At 40.4% G+C, this 21,866-nt stretch overlaps 2 protein-coding genes across 3 annotated transcripts in view; one reads left to right on the top strand and one right to left on the bottom strand.

Moving 5' to 3' along the window:
- The window catches only part of TRIO (trio Rho guanine nucleotide exchange factor), a 244,332-nt gene extending 242,593 nt beyond the window's left edge, over window positions 1-1,739 (bottom strand). Inside the window, exon 1 of the mRNA XM_053931605.1 lies at window positions 1,619-1,739. Coding sequence (XP_053787580.1) covers window positions 1,619-1,733 — 115 coding nt within the window. The 5' untranslated portion in view covers window positions 1,734-1,739. The remainder of the gene's footprint in view (window positions 1-1,618) is intronic.
- LOC128781774 (serine/threonine-protein phosphatase 1 regulatory subunit 10-like) lies at window positions 1,729-2,343 on the top strand. 2 transcript variants are annotated; one of them, XM_053931806.1, is made up of 2 exons: window positions 1,729-1,915; window positions 2,223-2,343. In XM_053931806.1, the coding sequence occupies exons 1-2, from the start codon at window positions 1,732-1,734 to the stop codon at window positions 2,261-2,263; spliced, it is 225 nt and encodes a 74-aa protein (XP_053787781.1). In that variant the 5' UTR covers window positions 1,729-1,731; the 3' UTR covers window positions 2,264-2,343. The 2 variants fall into 2 exon arrangements, with proteins under 2 accessions (XP_053787781.1, XP_053787702.1); XM_053931727.1 differs by having other exon boundaries at window positions 2,227-2,343.
- Window positions 2,344-21,866: the final 19,523 nt, after the last annotated feature.

A 21,866-nucleotide genomic window follows, 5' to 3' on the forward strand; every position in this document is an offset into this window, starting at 1 on the left:
GGGCACACAGCCCCCCTGTTCGGACCCTCTATCCACGTAAATGCAGCTCCCAGCCCCACTTCAAGGATGCCTGCTACAAATCACACCTCCTCCTTCACCCTCACGAAACCAAACACACTGAGCAGCACCACCGACCGCAAGTAGCACTGATTACGCCGTTTCCCACTTCCCTCGCGGACTTTCCTTAAAAACCCAGTGAACACAGCTTTTACTACTATTATTACTACTGCCATAATTATTTTTTACACACGAAATCGGCCAACCCCCTCATCTTTCCCGCGGTGAGTCTGCATTTCCCTCGCTCGCCGCTCCTTTTTAGGCACCCAAAAGGAGCAAGTGCCCAGCCCAGCCCGGCCCGGCCGCTCCGCCCGGAGCGATGGCCGGGGGCTGCCCTGGGGGCGCGGAGCCGCCGGCGGAGCGGACGGAGGGGAGGAGCCGCCGCTGCTCGGGGGAGGGCAGCCGGCACCGGGGGGAGGCTCCGTAGCCGCCGCCGCCCAGGCTACCGGCAGGGCTCCGTCCCCGCCGATCGGCGGTCCGTGCGGCCCGGGCAGTCCTGCCTTCCCCGCCGCTATCCCCCGGGGGACACTGTCTCGGCGGCGGGCGCAGCCGTCCTCCCCGCACGGTTGCGTCCCGAGAGTAAACACCGAGGGAGAAGGCAGCCTCCATTTTTTTTCATCCCGGCAGCCTGTCAACAGGCTCCCACCCTTCCCCTCCCGATCCTCCGCGCCGAGCCCGGTTTCCCAGCCCGGCAGCGCTCGAGAGCCGCTGCTTCCCCGCCTCAGCCGAGGCAGCGACACCCCCTTAACATGGGCTTCGCTTTTTGTCTGCCTCTTTTGGTTCTCCTTAGAACATCCACTTTCCATGCCGCTTCTCCCATTCCTGCCCTGTGCCGCCACCCAGCAGCACAGCACCGGAGGAGCTCTGCCTTTTATAGCGGTGTCATCCTTGCTTGGTCGCCGGCCTCCCCGGGGGGCCCGGCCGGCGCAACCGGCTCCCCGCAGCCCTGCGGCCCCGCTCACCCTTCCCGCCCCCCGACACCCTGGGCTTCCCGGATCGGAGCAGCTCCTCTACCCGCCTCCCTCCCCGCAATCCCCGGCGGGACATTTTCGGGGGACTCGGGTCCGCCTGGCGCTGGGTGGTGCCGCCCGGCCCCGGTGACGCGCCCGCTACCGGGCCGGCACGGGAGGCAGAATCCCACCTGTCACCCGCGACACCGCCCCGGGGCGGCAGCAGCCCCGCACCCTCCCGGTCGGGCCGCGCCGCCGCCGCCCCCGTTTTCACGCCTCGGTTCTGCCGGCGAGGGTGGCATCCCGCCCGCGAGTTGCTGCACCTAAGCCCCGCTGTCCTCGGCATGGGACGGGGAGGGGGGGAAGGGGGGCTCGGCTCTCTTCCCTGCCGCCTCCCCGAGGAACAGACGGGCAGTGCCGAGGCGGCCCCGGCGGCGAGAGGCGGGCGAGCCTTCCCCGAGGCCACCTGACAAAGCCGGCTGCCCTCTCCTCCTTTCCCGGCTCCAGGGGGAAGACGTCGCTTCCCCAGGGCCACCTTTCGCCTCTAGCTCCAGCCACGGTCTCGCCGCCGGCCCTTCTTCCCTGTTCCCCCAGGACAGGACCGCACTCACCGGATCGGAAGAACGCCGCTATGTCCGCCGAGTCCTTGGCCGCCTCCTCGGCCCCTTCCCCCGCGCCGCTGCCGGCCGTGGTGGCGGCGGAGGTGGCAGTAGCGGCACTGCTCATGGCTGCTGCTGCGTGTGCCGGCGGCGGTGGCTCCACCGGGCGAGACCCGCCGCCGACCTCGCCGCCCCCTCCGCGGATCCCGGCTTCACCTCCGGGCGGGAGCGGCCGTCAGGGCGGCAGCCGGAGCGGGCGAGCGATGCGGGGCGGCGGCGAGCGGCCGCAGCGAACGCAGGGACATGAAGGTATGTGCGGAATGGCAGCTCCGGGAGCGCCCACCCCCCGCAGCCACCTAGGAGGCGGCGTGTGCATGCAGGGAGTCCGGGCGGGCGGGCGGGCGGCAGCCGGAGCGCAGACAATCGCGGGAGGAGGAGGAGAAGGAGGAGGAGGGCGACGACGACGACGACGACGGCATGGGAAGGGCCAGCGGTCCGCGCAGTGAGCAGCCAGTGGGCGGAGAAAAAAAGGAACGTTTCCAACCTTTTTTTTTTTTTCCCTTTTCTCTCTCTCTCTTTTTTTTTTTTTTTTTTTTTTTTTTTTTTTTTTTTTAAGAAAGAGCGAGGAGCGATCCGGAGGAGCAGCAGCTGCCCTAGCCACCACGGTGCCAGCGGCCGCAGCAAGCGCCGTCCTCCATTTTGACTGGGCGGAGGAGGAGGGTGGGAAGGGGGAGTCGGGAAAGGAAGCGAGTCCCCGCCCGAGGAACAAGGGCGGTGGAGCTGGGAGTGGGGGAGCTCGGGAGTCTCCGGCTGCGTCCGGCGCTGGTCGGGATGGGGCGGGGCTGGGCGCTCAGGACGTCAGCGCTCCCGTCGGGCCCGCACCCCGCGGCTGGGCCGGGGCTTCCCGGCGGCGCTACAGCCTGGTCGGAGCTGTGGGTTTGTTGTTTCGGGTTTGGGGTTTCGTTTTGTTTGGTTGGGGTTTTTTTTTAGGTGCTTCCGGCTGGCCTTCGCCTTACTGCTAGTTCGCCAGTGCGCGGAGGTCGGAGTGGAAATCCAAAAAAAAAAAAAAAAAAAAGAAAAAGAAACCTAAGCAAATCCAGTCTGTCCGCCGCGGGGGCGAGCGGCGGGAGCGTGGGAAGCGGCGCGTGCCCCGTGCTCCTGCCTGCCGCTCCCCGGGCGCCAGGGGCCGTGCTCAGGAAGAGACCCCCTGCCCGCGGTCGGAAGGAGCCTGGCTTACCTCTGGAAGGCACAGGGAAAAAGGGATGCGTAGATTTCTTTAAAAAGTTGCCTTTAAAAGGTTTCTGTTACATTGTTGTCTGTGTTGTGGATATTTTTTCTTCTCTTATCACGGGGACACTTCAAAAGATTTTATGCTGTGGACCGGTTCACGATAGGGAGGTTATGGTGTGCCTCACCACCATCCTGCTCTTCATGTTATGTTTGCGTCCAGGTAAGGTTGAGGAGAGGGTGTCAGAGCAGGAATCATAGCAGTTGCACAGATTGATGAATTCGAGTAACACATCTCAAATGCTTATGGTAAATGGTAAATCGTTAGCACACTTGAAATGCAGAAGTACAACTTCAGGAATTAAACTCCTGAACCTTTGGTAAGTATTAAAAGGAAGGTAAGGTCAAGAGAAATGTGGTTCGTAGAATCATAGAATATCTTAAGTTGGAAGTGTGTTGCAAGAATCATCCTACGATCCTGCATAGGACCACCCGAAGAATCACACATGTGCGTGAGAACATTGTCCAAACGCTTCTTCAACTCCAGCAGGCTGTGAGTTATGAACACTTCCCTGGGGGGTCTGTTCCAGTGCCCAACCAGCCACTGGGAGAAGAACCAAACCTCCCCTGGCACAGCTTCATGTCCTTCCCTCAGAAGGAACCTGAATCCTGACAGGTTGTGTTAGTTTATCAGTCAGATGATGAGGAAGTCATCTGCAAGGTTTCCAAGGTTTGTATTTATCTGAAGTTGTATAGCTTGATGAAAAAGCTTTTGTGCAACCATGCCTGCCCTAATTTCTCTTACAGATAAGAGATTTGTTTGACTGAAAGGATTTTTTAAAAAGTTTTTCTTTCAGACAGCAGGCACAGGAAAGAGTTCCAAATTAGCATCCCACTGGCAGAAGGGGTTGCAACATTAATTTCTTTCTAACTGGCACCATCCACTTAGCAAAAAGTATGAATTAAACAAATGCTGCTGTTCCCTAGCAAGCAGTGAGTTGACCTAGGGGTAGGAATAGGATAGTGTATATCTGCCCAGAAAAAAAAAAAAAAAAAAAAAAAAAAAAAAAAAAAAAAAAAAAAACCTGTGTAAGAATATGAGAAAATTGGGTAACTGCATGAAAAGTGTTGATATAATGAGTAAAGAAAAGAAAGGAATCCATCATTCCAGCTTTCAGTGACTAGAAAGCAAGAAGTGCTTGAGATTACTTGTTTTCCAAATTTGAAAAAAGGCATCAATATGCTGTGCAACTCTGAAAAAAGCTTTAGAAGGCTTTTCATCAGTTGTTGAACACTTTGACTTTCTGTTTCCAGTTAGTTGCTCTTCCAGCATGCTGTACAAATTCTAAGTGTGCACTAAAAAGACAAGGTGAATTTGAACACTTTTGAAGGATGTATGACTCAAGTTTTTCCCTTCCTTTGTCCCCTCCATCTGCTGAATTGCAAGAGATGCTGGGTTTGCTTTTTTCTTAGTACATGGATGCCCTGAGCCATGTCCCCCACTACAGGAGCCTTTCATCACTGTGAAAGTGATTGAGAAGAAGTTGTCATCAGCAACGAAGGTGGCCCTTACAGAAAATCCTTCAAGAGCCAAAAATGCTCATATCCTTTGCACAATTCATAAGATTATAGTAATACACGGTTCATGCTAATGTTCAGGATGCAATATTTATTGAAGGCTGAGCTAAAAGAAGGACAAATATAGGAAAATGACAAAGTTACTTAACACTCTGATAAAACAAGGATTTAATTAACAGTTATGCACCTTAAGTATCAAATACCAGATTTAATATTTTGACATTAGTAAATTAAGTTTCTTAGTTTGGTTCTTGGTCATTTTAGGCTTCAAACAAAAATAAACCAGGTATGAATTGTCTGTATGGAGAATGTCCCACATTGGAAATTTGTGTGAATTTGAAAGCCTGTCATTAGGGAATAGCCATATTCTCCTCAACTCCTGCATTGCTTATCTCAGTTTTTGTCAGCCTGCAAGTGTTTTTGCACCAATTGCAATGGTAAATGCAGGAATGGAAAAAATATTCATGGTGTAAATAGCACTAATGTGACCTATGAAATACCAATAGTGTTAAGGCACAGATTCAAGTTAGAGTTTTAGATTGTATACTAGGAGTTTTAAATATTAGCGATGTTCAAGTTCTGTGCTTAATTTCTCTATTTTATCTATGTATAGAAAGCATTTAATTTTATGTAAGCATATTGTTCAAAAATATTTATACCCCAATAAAATAAATGCCCGAAGAGAAGTATTGTTTCATTTGAATGCCCTTTATTTTTACTTGTGTTGTGTTTAACTGTGGTTGAAAGGTCACTCCAAAATCAGAATGCCAAACACAAAAACTTTATTCCTGTCAAAGAGGTGTCGTGTGAGGGAAGAAGCTTGCCCAGAGCCTAGTCTTGTGTATCCAGGCTGAGAAGTGTCACATGTCACTTCATGTTTCATCCCTAAAGGAATTTGCAGACTTGATATTTCTTGAGTTCTTTTCCTGCAGTATTTGCTGCCCACTTGGTCAAGAAAACAAAGTACCAAGATTCCCCCATTTCTATAAGACGTTAATGAAAGCAGGGCAAGCTTGATTTAAAAATCACTAATATTTACAAGCTTTAGAGAAGTAAACTAGAAGCTCACTAGTTTGGACAAACTAGGAGACAGGAGATGGTATTGACCTGGGGCTGTCAATTGGAGTTGTCTTCTTGCTTAAAAAAAGAGTCATGGAAAAAGAGACTTCAACTGTGAAAAAAAAAAAAATGCACTACTACAAAACTCAGCCAACAACTAGATTTTTACAATAGAGTTCTCTTCTTGTAGCTGTTTTACAAGCTTCACTATTCATTTTGTAAACAAAACCACAGAACATAGAGGGTAGTGTGGGGACAAGGCTTCTATATGGAGAACACTCTAAGGGAAAACGCACATGGACTTCAGCCCAGCCAGCCTCTAAGAACTGTTTCTTGCAACCCTTAATTTCTGCAGCAGGCTTTTGGGGGACTCAAATCTACAAAACAAGTTAGAAACACAGTAAGTAATAGAGAAGGCCATATGAGGTGCTACTGTGCTTTTAAGATGATAAGGCTTCTTTCAAGTTTGCAGCAGTTAAGGAAAGCAATCAAAAGTTATTAATGTGCACCACCTTGGAGTTGCTATCTGGTTTCTGATCTAAATGGTGTTTGCGTTATAGCAATATTCGTCAATTTCAAATTGTTCTCAGAGCACATGGTGTATCTCTTCTATCTGTAGACAGGCACTGAGGCATTTTCCAACCGTTATCATTATTATTGCCCTCTTTTCCACAGAAGCATCCAAGTATTTTTAAAAAGTTGTCTTGAACAGTATTAAGCTTATGTATTCCACTTCCTTATCCTATAAAATTAAGATCTCATTTCATTGTATGAGTCCTGGCAGCTTTTGGAACTTTGTTTATTTGTAGTTTTTTCTATTTTTCTGCAAAACTATTTTTCTTTTAGCAGATGATGTACCTATCACCTATGTAAAGTATTGTCAGTCTAATTGAAAATATTTTCTCCATACTTTCCCTGGTACAACCTGACACATACAAGTTTGAGAAGTGAGCCCATGGTAATCTCATGAGTTTTAGCAAGACAAAGTACAAGGTGCTGCTGGTCAGTATCAACCCAGGCTGGGGGATGAACAGAGCAGCCCTGCCCAGAAGGACTGGGGGGTGCTGGAGATGCTGGACATGACCCAGCCATGTGCACTCGCAGCCCAGAAATCCAACTGTGTCCTGGGCTGCATCCAAAGCAGCATGGGCAGCAGGGCCAGGGAGGGGATTCTGCCCCTCTGCTGTGCTCTGTTCTGCTCTGCTGAGACCCCACCTGGAGTGCTGCATCCAGATCTGGGGTCCCAGCATAAGAAGGACATGGCCTGTTGGAAGGAATCCAGAGGAGGGACGGGAAGATTATTAGAGGGATGGAGCACCTCTCCTATGAGAAAAGGCTGAAAGAGTTGTGTTTGTTCAGCCTGGAAAAGAAAAGGCTTCACATAACCTAAATGGGGCTTTCCAATACCTGAAAGAAGCCCACAAGAAAGATGGAGAGAGACTTTTTACAGGAGCACAGAGTGACAGGACAAAGGGGCATAGTTTCAAACTTCAACAAGAATAGATTTAGATTAGATATGAGGAAGGAATTTGTTACTGTAAGGATGGTGAGACTCTGGAACATGCTGGCCATGGAAGTTATTGATACCCCATCCCTGGAAGTGTTTAGGGTCAGCTTGGTGGAGCTCTGAGCAACATGGTCTAATGGAAGGTGTCCCTGCCCATGGGAGGGGATTGGGACTTTAAGGTCCCTTTCAACCCAAACCAGTCTATGATTCTGTGATTCTTACATCTCCTTAGAATCTTAAAGCAGCATTGCCAGTCCTCACCAGGACAACATTTCACAAACACTCTGAGCACCTGTAAGGAGAGTTTTAGTACACCTAAGTCAAAAAAATGTAAAAGGACAGTATTTGATGGTAACTACAAATAAAGTTTCACTACTTATGTGGTCATGACTGTCAAATCTTAAGCAAGGAGTCAAGCAAGTTTTTAATAGCCTACAGACCAAGATGTGTGTTTTTGCATATCACTTACCAAAAATACTAACCATACTGATTTTATTTATAACCAAACTGGTTCTTTAAAATTCTCACCATTTCAGTGATGTGCTATCTCTATAAAAATCCAGCTCCCAGTTCTGCTATGTGGCATGTACTGACTTGTCAATGTCAAGGACACTTACATGTAGAAATTATACCAGACGCCTGATGTTCTATAGACTATTGGTGGTCTATACACCATCTGTTCACTAACTTCACCCTAAGGAAGTGTTGGTTTTACTGTTTATGCTTAGGCACACATAATTCCACGTTATTGTGCAATTGATGGTGGCTGAACCACTCAACTGAATCTCAGACAGGTCATCCCATTGCCTCTTCTACCCACGTTTTCAGAAACACTTGTTCTCTCCACCAGGAAATATGGAAATATATAAGTGCACACACACATGCACACCCTAATTTCAGATTTCTTATTGCTGTCATTCATATTGGCAATCATACTGGACTTTCAAAGGGTAGTTTCCTTTTTGTCCAAAATTTTCCAGGCAGAAATGAGTGCAGTGTTTCAGAGGCTTTCTGAAAGAATTGAACTTAGTGTGCTTGATTGAAAGCAAGGTGCACATACATTACAAGATCTCAGCCTAGAAGGAACAAATCCAGAAATCCTAACAGTGGGACAATGCATGCTAAAGCCTCTATGGGTGATTCATTCCTCTTGTTTTCAATCAGTTATTCACCTGATGGCATGACCTCTTATTCTGCTTTTAAAAGACTTTCCTTTAGACATTCTGCAGTATGCTCCTCACTCCACAACAGATCAGATTACATATTCTTGATAATTTTACTTTGTCATCCCTGAATTTTTGAAGACTAGGTTTTGATAAGGTATGGTTCCAAGTAAATAAAGAAGAGGGATGTGATTTTATTTTCCCTGGGTAAGGAGACTGGCGACAAGCGTTGACTTCATTGTAATTCATGACTCGTTGAATATACATCTTCTCCATGTTTCTTTAGCTTTAAGAGCATTTCAGGAAAAATCTCAAGAGAAAAATTCAGCATTTTCTCTTTATTGCTGAATTTCACCTTCTACTGTCTCACGTATTAATCCAGTTTGAAGTCTTTGTCAGTTTAAGTTAAATTGTGTTCCAGCAATCCAGATCAACTAGAAAAAATTAAGACTTAGCATGACTAGTTTCAAAACAAAAACTGTGACAAAGTTTTTGCTCACACTACAGAAAGTGTAAAGAGCTTAATGTTGTACATATTTCCTTCCTAGCCTTCCAGATTCTTGCTTCCCTGGTTTCATCTCCTTAAAATAAGCACCTGAATGGTACAACCTCCTCAGTGGCTTGTGCCATGTCACATTATTCCCATTCTCCTGAATGTACCATACTGCCAAAGCCCTCTGCATACAAACCATGTTATGCCCCAAAAGAAAGCTTCTATATCATGCCTAGCATCCTCCATGGATCTGCCTGTTTCTTGCTCCTGTTCAGGGGATGCAATAGAATAAAAGGTTGCCAACACAAGGTGGGCCCCTATCATGCTTATGTTTCAACAATTATGCCATCAACAATATGTATGTGTGTGATTACTACTGGAGAATATTCAAGCTTGAGGACATTTTATGTATTGAAGGCATTAGTGGTGCCTTATTTGATCATGATATACAGACAACTTGTGCCAGAACAGTCCCTGCCCTTCATGCCCAAAAAGCAATAGCATGTCCACAGGAAAAAAAAATAAAATGTACAGAAAAAATGTACCATATGTATCTTTAAACAAAGACCACTGTTTTGTATCATCATGATGGAAACTCATAAAAATAGGTCACCAATTAAGCTAAGCTATTACACCAGTAATTGCCAATAGATCAGCAGACAGCCTTACATTATATTGCTTATTTTTACCAAGCATTTGATTTATGAGAAAACTCTTCACTTAGTATCAAATCAGTGTTAAGTCCAGTCGACAATTACCCTTCTGCCTTAAAAGTAATCATCTGTTAATTGTACTGGCTTGCCTACAATTATTTGTCAAAATAGTGTTCAAGAATTGGCATAAGGCAACACAAGGAGCCATATGTAAATTAGAATATTTTAATTTATGAGCCTAAACAAAGTGAAAAGTCAATCAAAAGTGAAGCTTAAAACAAATAGCACCCTGTTTTAAGACTTATCTCCCAGAAGAAGGCATTTAAATCAGTTCCAGTGCTTGTGTACTTTTATGCATATAAATTCATTCGTATGCTGGTTTAGAGTTGCCCAGTTTGGAAAGCATCTTGGATGCCTGTGTCTGTATCACTTCTGTCAATCAATATCTTGTAACAGGCATTGAAGAAATATGAGTAATTGCTTATGCAACAAGCAAACCAGAAATGCATAGCTTCTTTTCAATACACAGAACTGAACTGCATTTTGAGACATTTAAAAATGACAATTAAAAAAAATATTGTATTGTAAATGCAGCACTTCCGCATCCAGTGCTAGGGAGCTAGCTTTATAGCAATCCATGTAATTCATAAGTTTGTTGTTTTTATATGACTTAAGTCTTCATAGGTTGATGATTCCCCAAGAATGTGCTCAATTCTTGCTGACTTTTTGCTTTGAAAGAGAAGTATAAGTTTTTTAACCAGATGTTATTTACAATTGAACTTTGAGTTTTCCAGGTTCATGTGAGAGCTCACTAAAGAGACACTTCCAAAAGATACAGAATTTTCAGCCCGGGTACTAGGAAAGGCTGTTCTGCTGCAGTGCAACACAACAGTGGATCTAGACTGCATGAGTTTCCAAATGGATCCCCTGGATTTTTTTTTTTTTTTTCACTTGGAAAGAATAGATTTGGTCAAAAAAAAGGCTTTCCAAATTCCTAAGACGACTTCTTGAAACTCATGGCATGGTTCCCCCATCACCACCTTCTGCTGCCAGAGGTGATCTCAGTTATCAAAGCCACATTTTGCAAACATGTTTATTTATCTCTAGGTTTACACATTTCTAATGATTTCTCCTGTACCTTGGTCTTATCAAGGCATTGTCTCCATTTGGGTCTTTTTATCATATCTTTCCTGCAGATATTTCACTACTGCCTGTGGTCTCTATACATAATATGTGTTTTATTCCGATCAGTGAGTCAGAGGTTCTGCTTAGGGAGGTCAGATTCTAGGTGAGCATTTGTCACTCCTTAGTACCAGTTGTCCAACATTGTCATCCTAGTTGATCATGCTATTAGCTAGGCAGTAGCAGTGGATGTTATTCCTGACATTTCTCAGTTTTAGAATGAATTTTGGGATGGTGCACAATCATGAATTGCCAGCCTTGCCTTCTTCCAGGAGTTGCTGCAATGGGAAAGAACTGAACAATGTGGAACAAAGTTTCCTAATGTTTCCTTTGCTCATTATCAGGAAGTTAAATTCCTTGCCACGCCTGGGAAGTCACTTGGCTTTCAGCAGCAAAAGAGCAGCAGCTGCAGCATTGCTCTATGGATATGGGGCAGTAAATAAACTAGTTTTATTTTTTTTCTATACTCTCCAATTTTTCAACTGTAAGACAAGTCCTCTCTTATTTCCCTTCATCCTATTTATTCGCATCATGCTGGTAAGCTAATTGAGCAAAAAGCAACTGTTGCCTGCATTTCACTCGGTGTGCTTGCTTCCTCCCCTTTTCTATTTAGCAGCTGATTCCACAGGCAGTCCATTTTCTATATTTAATTGAATAGACTACTTGGAGTGGAAGCTTTGGGCACAACAGTGTAAGTTTTTGATATTGACCCTGAAAGGTATCCTGCACATACTGTTATTGGCATGTTAACCCCAGCTGGAGCCAGCTGCTTCCTCAGATGTTCAGCCATTGGGAAACCATTCAGGACTCACGGAGTCACTTGGTGTTCCACATTCCCTCCAGGGTCTCAGCTGCTGTTTCTAAAGACAGAAATGCAGAAGGACTTCAGCTTCCAAGTCTTTCTAGTTTGTAGCCCCTTTGCCAATACTTGTACACAAGACTGAACACATCATCTGTGCATGCTTTCATTCTGGAATAAAGGGCTGCTCAGTTTGTACAAGAAGCAAGTTTACAGATCACATGCTCAGCGTGGTTTATGTTGTATCCCTACCTCTCAATCCTCACAGAGGAAGAGCAGATAATGTGGGATAGGAGCTGTGTTCAGTTGGCAGGACTCCCAGGAAATGCCTACAAACTTCTGGATCTTAGCATAACCGTAGGACACAAGCTATTTCAGCATTTTTCTAAAATTATTCTGCCCTTTTTATTCCAATTAATAACCCAAAATAATACTTTTCCAGGTAAAAAAACTACATTCAGTCATTCCAGCTGTCACTGTTATTAGTGTACAGACTTGAAGTTTCACCAATGGTCTCTGCTGATCTCATTCTCACCTCTCAATGGGAGGTAGGTAATGTTTTTTGACAGTAAATCTCTAGCAATAGTGCAGTCAGATCAGAAGCATGTGGGATGCCATAGAAACCCATTTGAGATAATTTGCTAAACAAATGTTTAAAGTTTTAAGTGCTAAAATACAAATTATCAATACTTCTTAGTGAAAGATTTCATATTAGGTCTCAGGAAATACTGACTTGAAATTTTGCTTTTCTAATGATGTGCCTAATTTTCTTTCCTATTTACTGCTTTCACCTAACAGAAGTATTTCTTGCATGACACTCACCAATTCTATTGTCTCAGGTGTTCTCCTAGACTTAAACTATTGTCCAATAGATTTGGAAATTTGCACAACTTTTAAGAAGGTTTTGGTTTGTAATGGCTGCAAGGGTTTTACAGAAGGAACTTCCATAGGAACTACAGTAGGTACCACAGCTCATGTGATGCCTTGTCTTTGCAGCATACAGTGAAGATTAGGACCAAATTTTGTTCTTTAGCCAGATACGAAATTTTAATATCTTCATCACACTATGGAGATTGCATGACAAACAACCACTTCATTACAAAAACATCTTTCCTTTGCCTGGGTATATTTCAGCTACATGTTGCTTCAAGCTCTCTCTCTGCTCATTTGGAACATTCTTCATAAACTTTGGTGGCTGTGCTGAGCCATGAATGAATACCACTGCTATCCCAACCTGACCTTACATTTTGTTAGGAAAAAACACTCTTTTTGAACTTGCTGAAATACATACTGCATTTAGTCTCTTTTCCTGTATTCCATTTGTGTCTGTTGTTGGAATTTGATTATTTGAATTATTCTCTATTTCTACTGCTGTTTGCCAGGACTAACATCTAAGCTTCTGTAATAATTAAATGTTAGGCCCAACAGCAAGGTGATATAAAAACTATTGTTATGTTACAATCCAGTCAGCCGTCTTCTAGGTAGAATTAATTTTATTAAAGTTTTAGTTCACAGAGAGCTAATAATTTCTGAGTTAACTGCCCTTTTTAGTAGGGTGAATATCAAAAGATATTCATAGGTCTGACAAATCTATCATACCATAAGAATAAATTCTTTCTTATGAATGAAAATAATGTTAGGCTGTAAGAATCTAGGATTGCGAGACCTTTACAGGAAGATCTACTGTGATAATACTTTGACCAGTAAGTGTCACTTGGGGACTAACTAGAACCAGATGAACTTTTATGATAAAATAACAGTGCTGTGTACTTTAGATACATTACTCATTATTCCTTTATTTATAAGTCAATGGTTTAACTTTTTTCATATTTCATAGCATGCAAGGAAGTAAGCATGTGGCTTTATCCTTTTGAGGTGAAAAAAAAGTATGTCAAATAATTTCATTCTATACTAACATCTATCACATGGATTATGATTTCCCTCATCTGTCAATTTCTGTGCTTCACCATGCATTTTTCACTGTGATATCTTGTGTTGTATTTCATAAAAGTAACTGCTATTAAAGAACTATTCTGGTTTTGAAGTTATATGTTACATTTAAAGACGGAAATACTTATAGCGACACTTCAAAATATCTGTTGAGCTTTTTTTATTGATTTCCCCTAATTATGATATCAAGAATGATATCATAGCAATGAAGCATTCAAAATAATTTCCTGTCTCTGTTAATGAACATTTGTATACAGTGGCTTTTTAAAAAGTGCATTCCTTAGTTTTTTAGTGAAGTAAGAGCAATCAAGCCTTTGTTCCCTTTATATCAGGTTTTCAGTACTAGCTTTGAGCCATCCATTCTCTCCAACTGTGATTGCTTTGGCAGGACTAAAATCTAGTTTTCTCTCTTTTCATATATGATTAAATGAATTGATTCCTTCATCCTCCATCCATGAGGCATATCTGTTCATTGTAGTACATTTAGAAATGTTATTTTTTTGCATTGATTCATCAGCAGTTTTTTTTGTTTCTAGATGATGTTCAGAAAATAGTTATATCCTAAATATTAATATTTTCATGTATCTAAGAATATTAATATTTTAGTGCATCTAAGACTAATACCTTCACTTATCATAAGCTTTTTACATTGTATTAGATCACATAATAAACTATTTTGTGATAAAAACGAATATTGCAAACATCCCAAAGAAGGAAAGTTTGCTTTTTTTAATACTGAGGCTTGTGAGAGGCCAATCAGAGCACTATGAATAGACAAAACAAAACTTCTCACAAAGGTGTTGCCAGTGGATGACTTTTGTGGCAGCTAAAACTAAGGACCATCAGCAAAGATGCAAGACTGCCTCAGAAAGCTGTTGGAAAGCTTTACATAACACACTTATTGAGACAATTTATGAAGTGGATGGGGAAATAGGAAGAAAGGCTAGTTTGCAGTGCTAGGATGAATATGCAATTAACTGATATCTGTGATTTCCTAGAGAATGAACAGTTATAAGTGATGGAATTGTCTGTGCTTTGTCCATGACTGATGACCTTCATGTGAAACTGTGAGCAGTATATTTACAATGGAAGGTTTGTTTTCTGTTCGTCAAACACAAGACATGTGCCTTAAAAAGAAAATGCTGACCTGCAATGTAGTCCCATCTTGTTTCAGAGTGCAGGAGAGACCAAATGCTACACAGAAACAAAATAATAGTTTTACCTATATTGGAAGTTTCATTCTGGCCTCATACTGCTACCATATACCCTAAACCATAAATATTGTTATCCTTTAACATATATATGCATTGTGACTATTGTGTCTGCATGTGATAAAAGTTAATTGGAAAACTAAGTAGGAAAAGGTGGTATCTTTGATCAGATGAGCTGGTACAACTGGAAAAGCCAGGCAAGGTTTCAGACACACACATTCCTCAAAGCAGATGAAGTTGTTTTTTGCTAGCAAGAGTAGTTGGCTTAAAAAGATTTTCTTCTCATTAGACCATGACTTTCTCTTATGTATTTAGAAAATCATGGCTACAAAATATTATGCAGTAATAAATTCTTTCTTGTGATTGGTTTGAACATACTGCTTTTAATTAAATAGGTTATTTTTTTCCCCTTTTGCCTTAGAGAAAATTGTAGAGGTATGAGTCCTTCTTACTCTCCCCATGCCATTTACCACAATAAACTTTGACCATGGTTGCAGTTATCATTCTTGTATATTAAATTGTCTTAAGTTTTTACATGTATTCCTATAAGTACAGTATTAAACTGTGATTTGTGGTCAATCTATCTAAAAAGTTCATGTAACAGAAATACATTTATTGCTAATTTATAATATCCTTATCTTACAATTGCACAGAAGTGGGGATTTATTGCATTCAGCTTGGTGAAGAACTAAGTTTTAAATTTTCATATGTTCAGTTTTTGGCAATTTTTTTTTTTAGTTCTGATATGATAACAAAGTAAGAAACCATATAAAAATAAAACAATAAAAAGAACTAATTTAATTAGAAGTATGGACAAAAATCTGTACTTATATAAACATAAAAAGTTTCAAAAAAGGTTGAACAAGTATGCATAAGCAATAATACAGATTTAGTCCTTTGGGAGTGTGTCCTAAATTGGATGACCTCTGAAGGTACCTTCCAGGCCTGTAATCTTACAGAATGAAATGCATCATTAAAAAGGTTTAGACTTCCTTGCACATGCATTAGTCTAAGTAGCTTATGAATATTTACAATTCACTTAACTTTCATTTCAAATTACAAAGAAATTGAGTACATAGCAGTGGTCTTAGTATGGTGCTTTTCCTCCTTCAAATCAAATATGAGTGCAACAGAAGTAGAACAATAACTCCTCTTGTTCTTTCACTTCTCTTCCTCATTTTATCTTTTCTAATTGCCCTTTACTCTGTGATGTGATTGTTCTCTTCTTTCAAGGAATTTATCTGAGAATTTTTTTTTTTGCATGGAAAATAATACTGCATGTGCTAACATGTCCATTTATACAGTAATTTTATATCAGCATGGTTCCTTTCACAGAAAATTTTCTTCACTTTACACTACATTACTTTGTAAGGAGTTTTAACTGCAGTAAAATGACTTCTTTTAATCTAGAACAATAATGGCTATGAAAAGATTGATGACATTTTAATGGCTGTTTATTGATTTAACAATATCACTATAAAATATACAATGATATAACTATTCCTACAGAAAGAGTCAAATACTTCAAGACAGAACCTTTCTCTGTTATAGAATTTTTATAGCTTTTTATAAAATTTAGATTTTATAGCTTTAGAAAGCTAGTCATACCTTTGAACTGGTATATGACTGAATGTGAATGTGAATGTGTGAATTTTCATTAATGTTAAATAAATTAATATTTCAGTAGACATTTGTGCTTGTATTTGTCTGCAACAACAATAACAACAAAGTGTTTAAGTATTGAGATAGCTTATGAGAATCATTTATACTTTTACAGGAGATCAAAGTGAAGCTTTGAAACGTCAAGCTTTGGCTATAGGTAAACTTAGATAGTGTATATTTAGGTGCTGTTAAAGTCCATTTCTAATTTTAATACTTTTCTAGATCAGTTTCACAGTTAGCTGTGCTGTTTATTTTTCTTTCTTAACTGTTGAGTAATTGGGGGGGAGCTGTTTTCCATCAACTGTATGTGTGCTACCAGACCCTCTGCCTAAATCCTAGGAAGGAAGAAATCTTCTAAGCTACATATAAACTTCACAGCCAAAAATCCATCTGTGTAAGATGGCTGTATCCATCTAACCCATGGCTCTTTGACCTTTGTAAAGTGAAGGATCATGTTTTCTTTTGTCTTGTTTTGTTTTGTTTTTTTAATCCATAGACAAGGTTATGAAGATATTATACTGCCTTCACTTACAACCAAATTAAATTAGTTTAAAATTTATATGTCACTTTAATACTCTACTTTTTAGCCCATTTTCTCATCTGATTGCCTGGGAATCCAGGCATAGTATATTCAGTTTTTTTATAATTCAACTTGTTGCTTTCCCCAGCCTACCTTCTGATGATTTGTGATCCTGAAGAATCTGAAAACCACTAATCTTCAATGACTCTTGTCATCTACAGAGAAGAGAGGCTGAAGAAGGATCTGTGGGTTGTCTGCTCTTGAGATTGAGGGGACAGTGGGTTGGGTGCCATCATAGTGGCTTCATGGATACTTTTGTCTTTCTCTAGTAAGCTGCCATATTCAAGAGCAGGCTGCAAAGGGATGTCTAAAGAGGTCCAAAAATAATCTAAGTACCACTATATACAAAAGTATCTTCTGTAGTTCACAAGAGCACCATATAAAGAGTTGGCCTTGTTCACTGATTAGTATCAATATTTGAACATTGCTGAGTTAGCAGCTGTCAGAATATGCTCCTTGCTTAGCTTTTAATTAATGATATCTGAATCATAATAGAGGTAGATGACATCTGATAAGGTATAGATCAAATGGGCACATAAGTTTCAGGCAGAGGCAATTTCTACTAGATAGCTAAAGATGCCAGAGATGGATCTTACACTTTTAGTTACCTTTTTATTGACACCATTGAGACCTTGCTGCAGAACACATAAATCAATATTTTCTTTCATGGCCACAGGAGAGCCACTATTAACATAAGAATTCAGAATAAGGGCTTCCTTACGTTAGTCTCGTGTGGGTGCAATATCACTAAGTAATTAATGGCAACAGGGAAAAGCTCAGAGAGTCTCATTTTGAAATGGGAACACTCTGACAAGCAGATCCTTATTCCTCTTGTAGCAAAGAACTGCTTTCTCAACACAGCTACCTAGACAGCTAACATGAGGGGTCCTTCCAGAACTAAAACCTGTTTTCTTTTCATAGTTCCTGTGAAGCACAACACTGCCCATATGGAAATAAAATGGGGGGGGGGGGTGTCAAAACTTGGAAGCCACTGCCAAACCCTACAAGCATCTTAATTGCATGGACTTGATCAACTATTAATTTCCCAGCTAGATTCCCATCCTTCTGCAGCTGATGTTCTTTTTCCACTTCTTTTTCTTAGGTGTTTTATGAAGCAGAGGACACTTTACCTCCATGATGTGGACTAAGCTCTTTTTTTGTACAAGTTTATGGTTTGCAGGAAGGCTCTGTTATGTGACAGCACTTTTGGGCAGCTGGAATTCATGGCAGAAGATGTGGCTGCATAGATGCTGCTGCTGTCCTTGGACATGAACTTAAAAGAGACTGTAAAAATTATCTGTTCTTACCTGGCAAGGGAAAAGGAGAACGAAAAGTGAGCTGCCATCAACCATTCTCCTTTGCAGTCCCAGAAAGGGATAATCTTGCCATTTTAATAAGTAGACCATAGTCTTAAGAAGCTCTCAGTAACTTCTGGAGAGCCAAAATAGGTAATAATGTTAAGAATTAATAGTAGAATGCTTCCAATGTTTCTTAAGTTTAATGATGGGACTAGAAGTGGTGATCTGAATTGCAGATGGTAGTGGTTCCTTCCTCTCTGATTTGGCTTTGATAGTTCCTTTGATGTAGAAGAACTGTGAGCTTAATTTGCATAATATTACTCCCACTCTTATCAGTCTGCTGATGAGATATCTTTATTAAATTTTTCACTATTTCAGGATTATTTACATACTTTCTGATTTTATAGTGAGATTCTGCTTTACTACACAGGGAGCCTACTGATGAACATCTGGTACCTTATGAATTTTGATCATTTTATTATGTTATTTTAAGTTTTGCTCCTGTTACAAATTATTCCACTCCATCAGAAATTACTACCATTCTTAATTGACATGCAATGTCTTTTCAGGAAATGGTAACTGGAGATGATTAAATGAGTAGCAGAATAAAAATTATGAACAAGTTCAATTGGTGAGTTTACCTTTTATTAATATGAACATATGGGATATTTACGAAACAAAACACAAAAATAAATATGTCTGTTCTTATAAATTCTCCTCTAAGTTATAATGTTCACTTTTATTCTAACTTTTTCTTCCTCCCTTTCTTTTATATAACAGAATATCTCAAAACAAATTATTTTACTGCTGGGCAACGAAGAAGAATAAAGATGTGTTTTGAATGTAAAGAAGAACCAGTTTTTGTCTGGAAAATAAATTAAGTTTTTTGAAACTCAGTTAAACATGAAATGCACAGTTCCTATTCTTATTTTCCTTAATTTATACAGCTATACTACAATATGACATCACTCAATTCTCAGTTTCTGACACTTTTTTTCTCTTGTCTTCTGTTATATTGTTCAACTTTGTTTTCAGGCAGTACAGTGAGAAAGATTAAAAAAAAATCCAGGTTTGCAAACATATGAAAGATTTCCTTTTAAAAATTATTAAATTCTTTATCCATTAGAAGCAATTCAGGAGATGAAGTCTACTTTTTTGCTCAAAACAAAAAAACAATCTTCAGAGCTGTTCTAATATGATTTGCAGAATTCTCCCATGCACATCCCTAGGACAGGAGAGAGGGAAGGTGCTGATGCACCCACGACCAAGGTCTAATTCTGGCTACATTTTGGAGGCTTCCACTGCAATTCAACTAGCAATGGAAGCATTACTTGTTCAATATGCAGCCTATTAAGAACACTTTCCATAAGAAAGTGCTTATTTACCTACAGATGAAAACAAGAATTAAAACAAAGACTCTGGAAAACAGCATCAAGGAACTGCAAGGTTGCTTTTTTAGGAGGAGCAAGAAAGACTGCCAAAGACTATGTTGAAGACCCCTCTGCAGCTTGCAAAAGATTTTTATTCCACCAGGTATTTTTTGTAAATTTTTATTTCACAGGTTGCTAATTTGCCTTTCCTTTCAACCAGATTTTCTTGAGGCCTGCAAAAGTCCAAGAATGCTCTTTATTATGAGGTTCTTCTTGATAGCAAGAATGTACTGGACTCACATTGAAATTAAAAAAAAAAAAATCTGAGTTTTTTTTTTTTTTTCTTTTTTAAATTCCATTATAAAAAGCAGTACCTTAAAGTAGAATTTATTGAATAATGCAATGTATTCTAGAAATTACATATGAAGGCATAAATTAAACATCAAAGAATTACACCACTGGCTTGTTCTTAACATGTGTGCTTTGTAATCTATAGAACATGTTCAAGTAAAGAGAAAAGCAATTTACATGAATCTCTAAATGATACAACCATTTAGCCTGTGTGGTTGATTTTGATTGAAAATACATTCTCATTTCCTTCTCCCAAAGTAACCATTGATTTATAACTTGAGTGATAATATGTAGCTAAGCATTAACATTTCAAATAATTTTTACATATCTGCAATGTCTATATTAGACAGCAGGTTCTCTAATTACCATAAGGCTGTACACTTGATTTAATATACTTTAAAATGCAACACTTTTTAGATTGTGCTTTTCCTTCTTTTAAAAGAACACTAAGAATTTGGAAGGGTACATGGAGAGGATCACTTTTTTATTTGATGAATTGAGTTTACAATAAATGGCTCCAAAGACCAAATGAAAAATATCTGAGATGGCAGAAGGCAGGATATTAATATATTGATATCATCTGGATAATAATACAGTATGTTCCTGAACTTAGAGGTCTTCAGAAACTCTGAGAACTAAAATGACTATGTTTTTCAGGTATCAAAAAGTTATGAAGTACATTTAGATTTTAAAAGGTGTACTTAGAAATAGATGATATGTACACACACACTTGTGACTGCAGTGCCCTGGTGAAGCTGTGGAATATATCCATAAGGATGTATTCTCTTCTGACAGAATTTGCTCTACAAGGAGTGAGTGGGTCTGGAGTACTCCCATGGTAGCTCCATACCTCACAGTGCAGGAAGCAACAATGCAAAATATGTGTAAACATCTCAGCTGTCCACAGATGCCAGAACATCCCTTGAGGCATAGGGTAGCTTGTGTTCGTGGCTACATCAATACACCAAATAGGGAGGCATAAAGTTTCTCTGCGTCACCTTTGCCCTTTTCTTACACCTTCAGGCTAAGCACAAGCCCAAATTTGTTGCTGTGATGTGTTTGCATTGTGGCTGAGTTCTTTAATACTGAGTGCATTCCAAAAACACACCTCTTTTCACTATTCTCAAGGGTTAATTCAATAAACAAAACACAATAAAAACTACTGAAAAGTCTGGAGCAGGAAGGAAGCTGATTTACTGCTCCTTGGTTTCCCATGCTGCCAATGTAATAAATTGCCATTTTCAACACAGTGGCTGCAGCTGGCTAAGAATTTAACTTTCTTTTGTTATTTTTAAAATTGTTACTATTACTAAGTAATTAAGATTTAGCACATCAGTCCTAAAAGCATGAGCCCTTGTAGTGGGAAGAGGGGGCCAGAAGAGTTTCATTGCTGATCTACTCATTGTGGGAGGATTCTCTTTTGAAAGTATCATCTTTTTGGGTGATCATTGAGGATAGAGGAAAACACTCATCCTAGGAAATATGATAACAAAATTGCCTTTAATGTCTGTAAGGACAGGAATCTGACTTTTTAGTTTAAAAGAAAGCCCAGTGGATATTTTTAGAACAGCCAACAACACCTTATACCAATTTTTTTTGGTGCTTCCCAGTTCCCTTGCTCTACCTGGCACTTAAGCTTGTGTATAGGAAGAACTTCTATCACTTTCCTCACATATCTTACTCATCTTAATATGGCTATGCTTTCCCTCTTTTTTTTTCTTGTATGCAATTTTTGCTATGTACTGTCCACTTAGTTTTCTAAACATTTTCTAAAATGTTTTTTAAAATGTGTGTGTTATACTGAAGTATGTTTTTTGCATAAGCTTATTTGACTTGTCACTCTATATCCTGTGAGAAATCTTTGATCATTGCCTAAATTTTAATTGAAAAGTAGTTCAAGACAACAGTTGAAGTACCACTTAATTGCTTTTAGATGGCAGATTTTATTTTAATGTAGATTTTTCTGGGTATGGGTATGAATAAAATGCATGACTGTGAAGAAAATGACGCTGATTGTGTTTCAAGTTTTCAGAGCACTGAATAAATACAGCTTGAATGATGTTTCTCTTCAGGTCTCTACAAACACAAAGATCTGACCTGAGGATGCAAATTCTAAAACGGAACAATTTTTGAAAGCAGCATTTTAACTTCTACTCTTGCAATTGCCAAATTGTTCA

The sequence above is a fragment of the Vidua chalybeata genome, chromosome 1 (genome assembly GCF_026979565.1).
Source record: "Vidua chalybeata isolate OUT-0048 chromosome 1, bVidCha1 merged haplotype, whole genome shotgun sequence".
NCBI classification, from domain to species: Eukaryota; Metazoa; Chordata; class Aves; order Passeriformes; family Viduidae; genus Vidua; species Vidua chalybeata.

Bases quoted from the DNA above. Each gene is read 5' to 3' on its own strand.
- LOC128781774 (XM_053931727.1), top strand. From the start codon at position 1,732: ATGGCTGCTGCTGCGTGTGCCGGCGGCGGTGGCTCCACCGGGCGAGAC. The intron at 1,916-2,226 runs GTATGTGCGGAA...TTTTTAAGAAAG, and splicing joins GCGAACGCAGGGACATGAAG to AGCGAGGAGCGATCCGGAGG.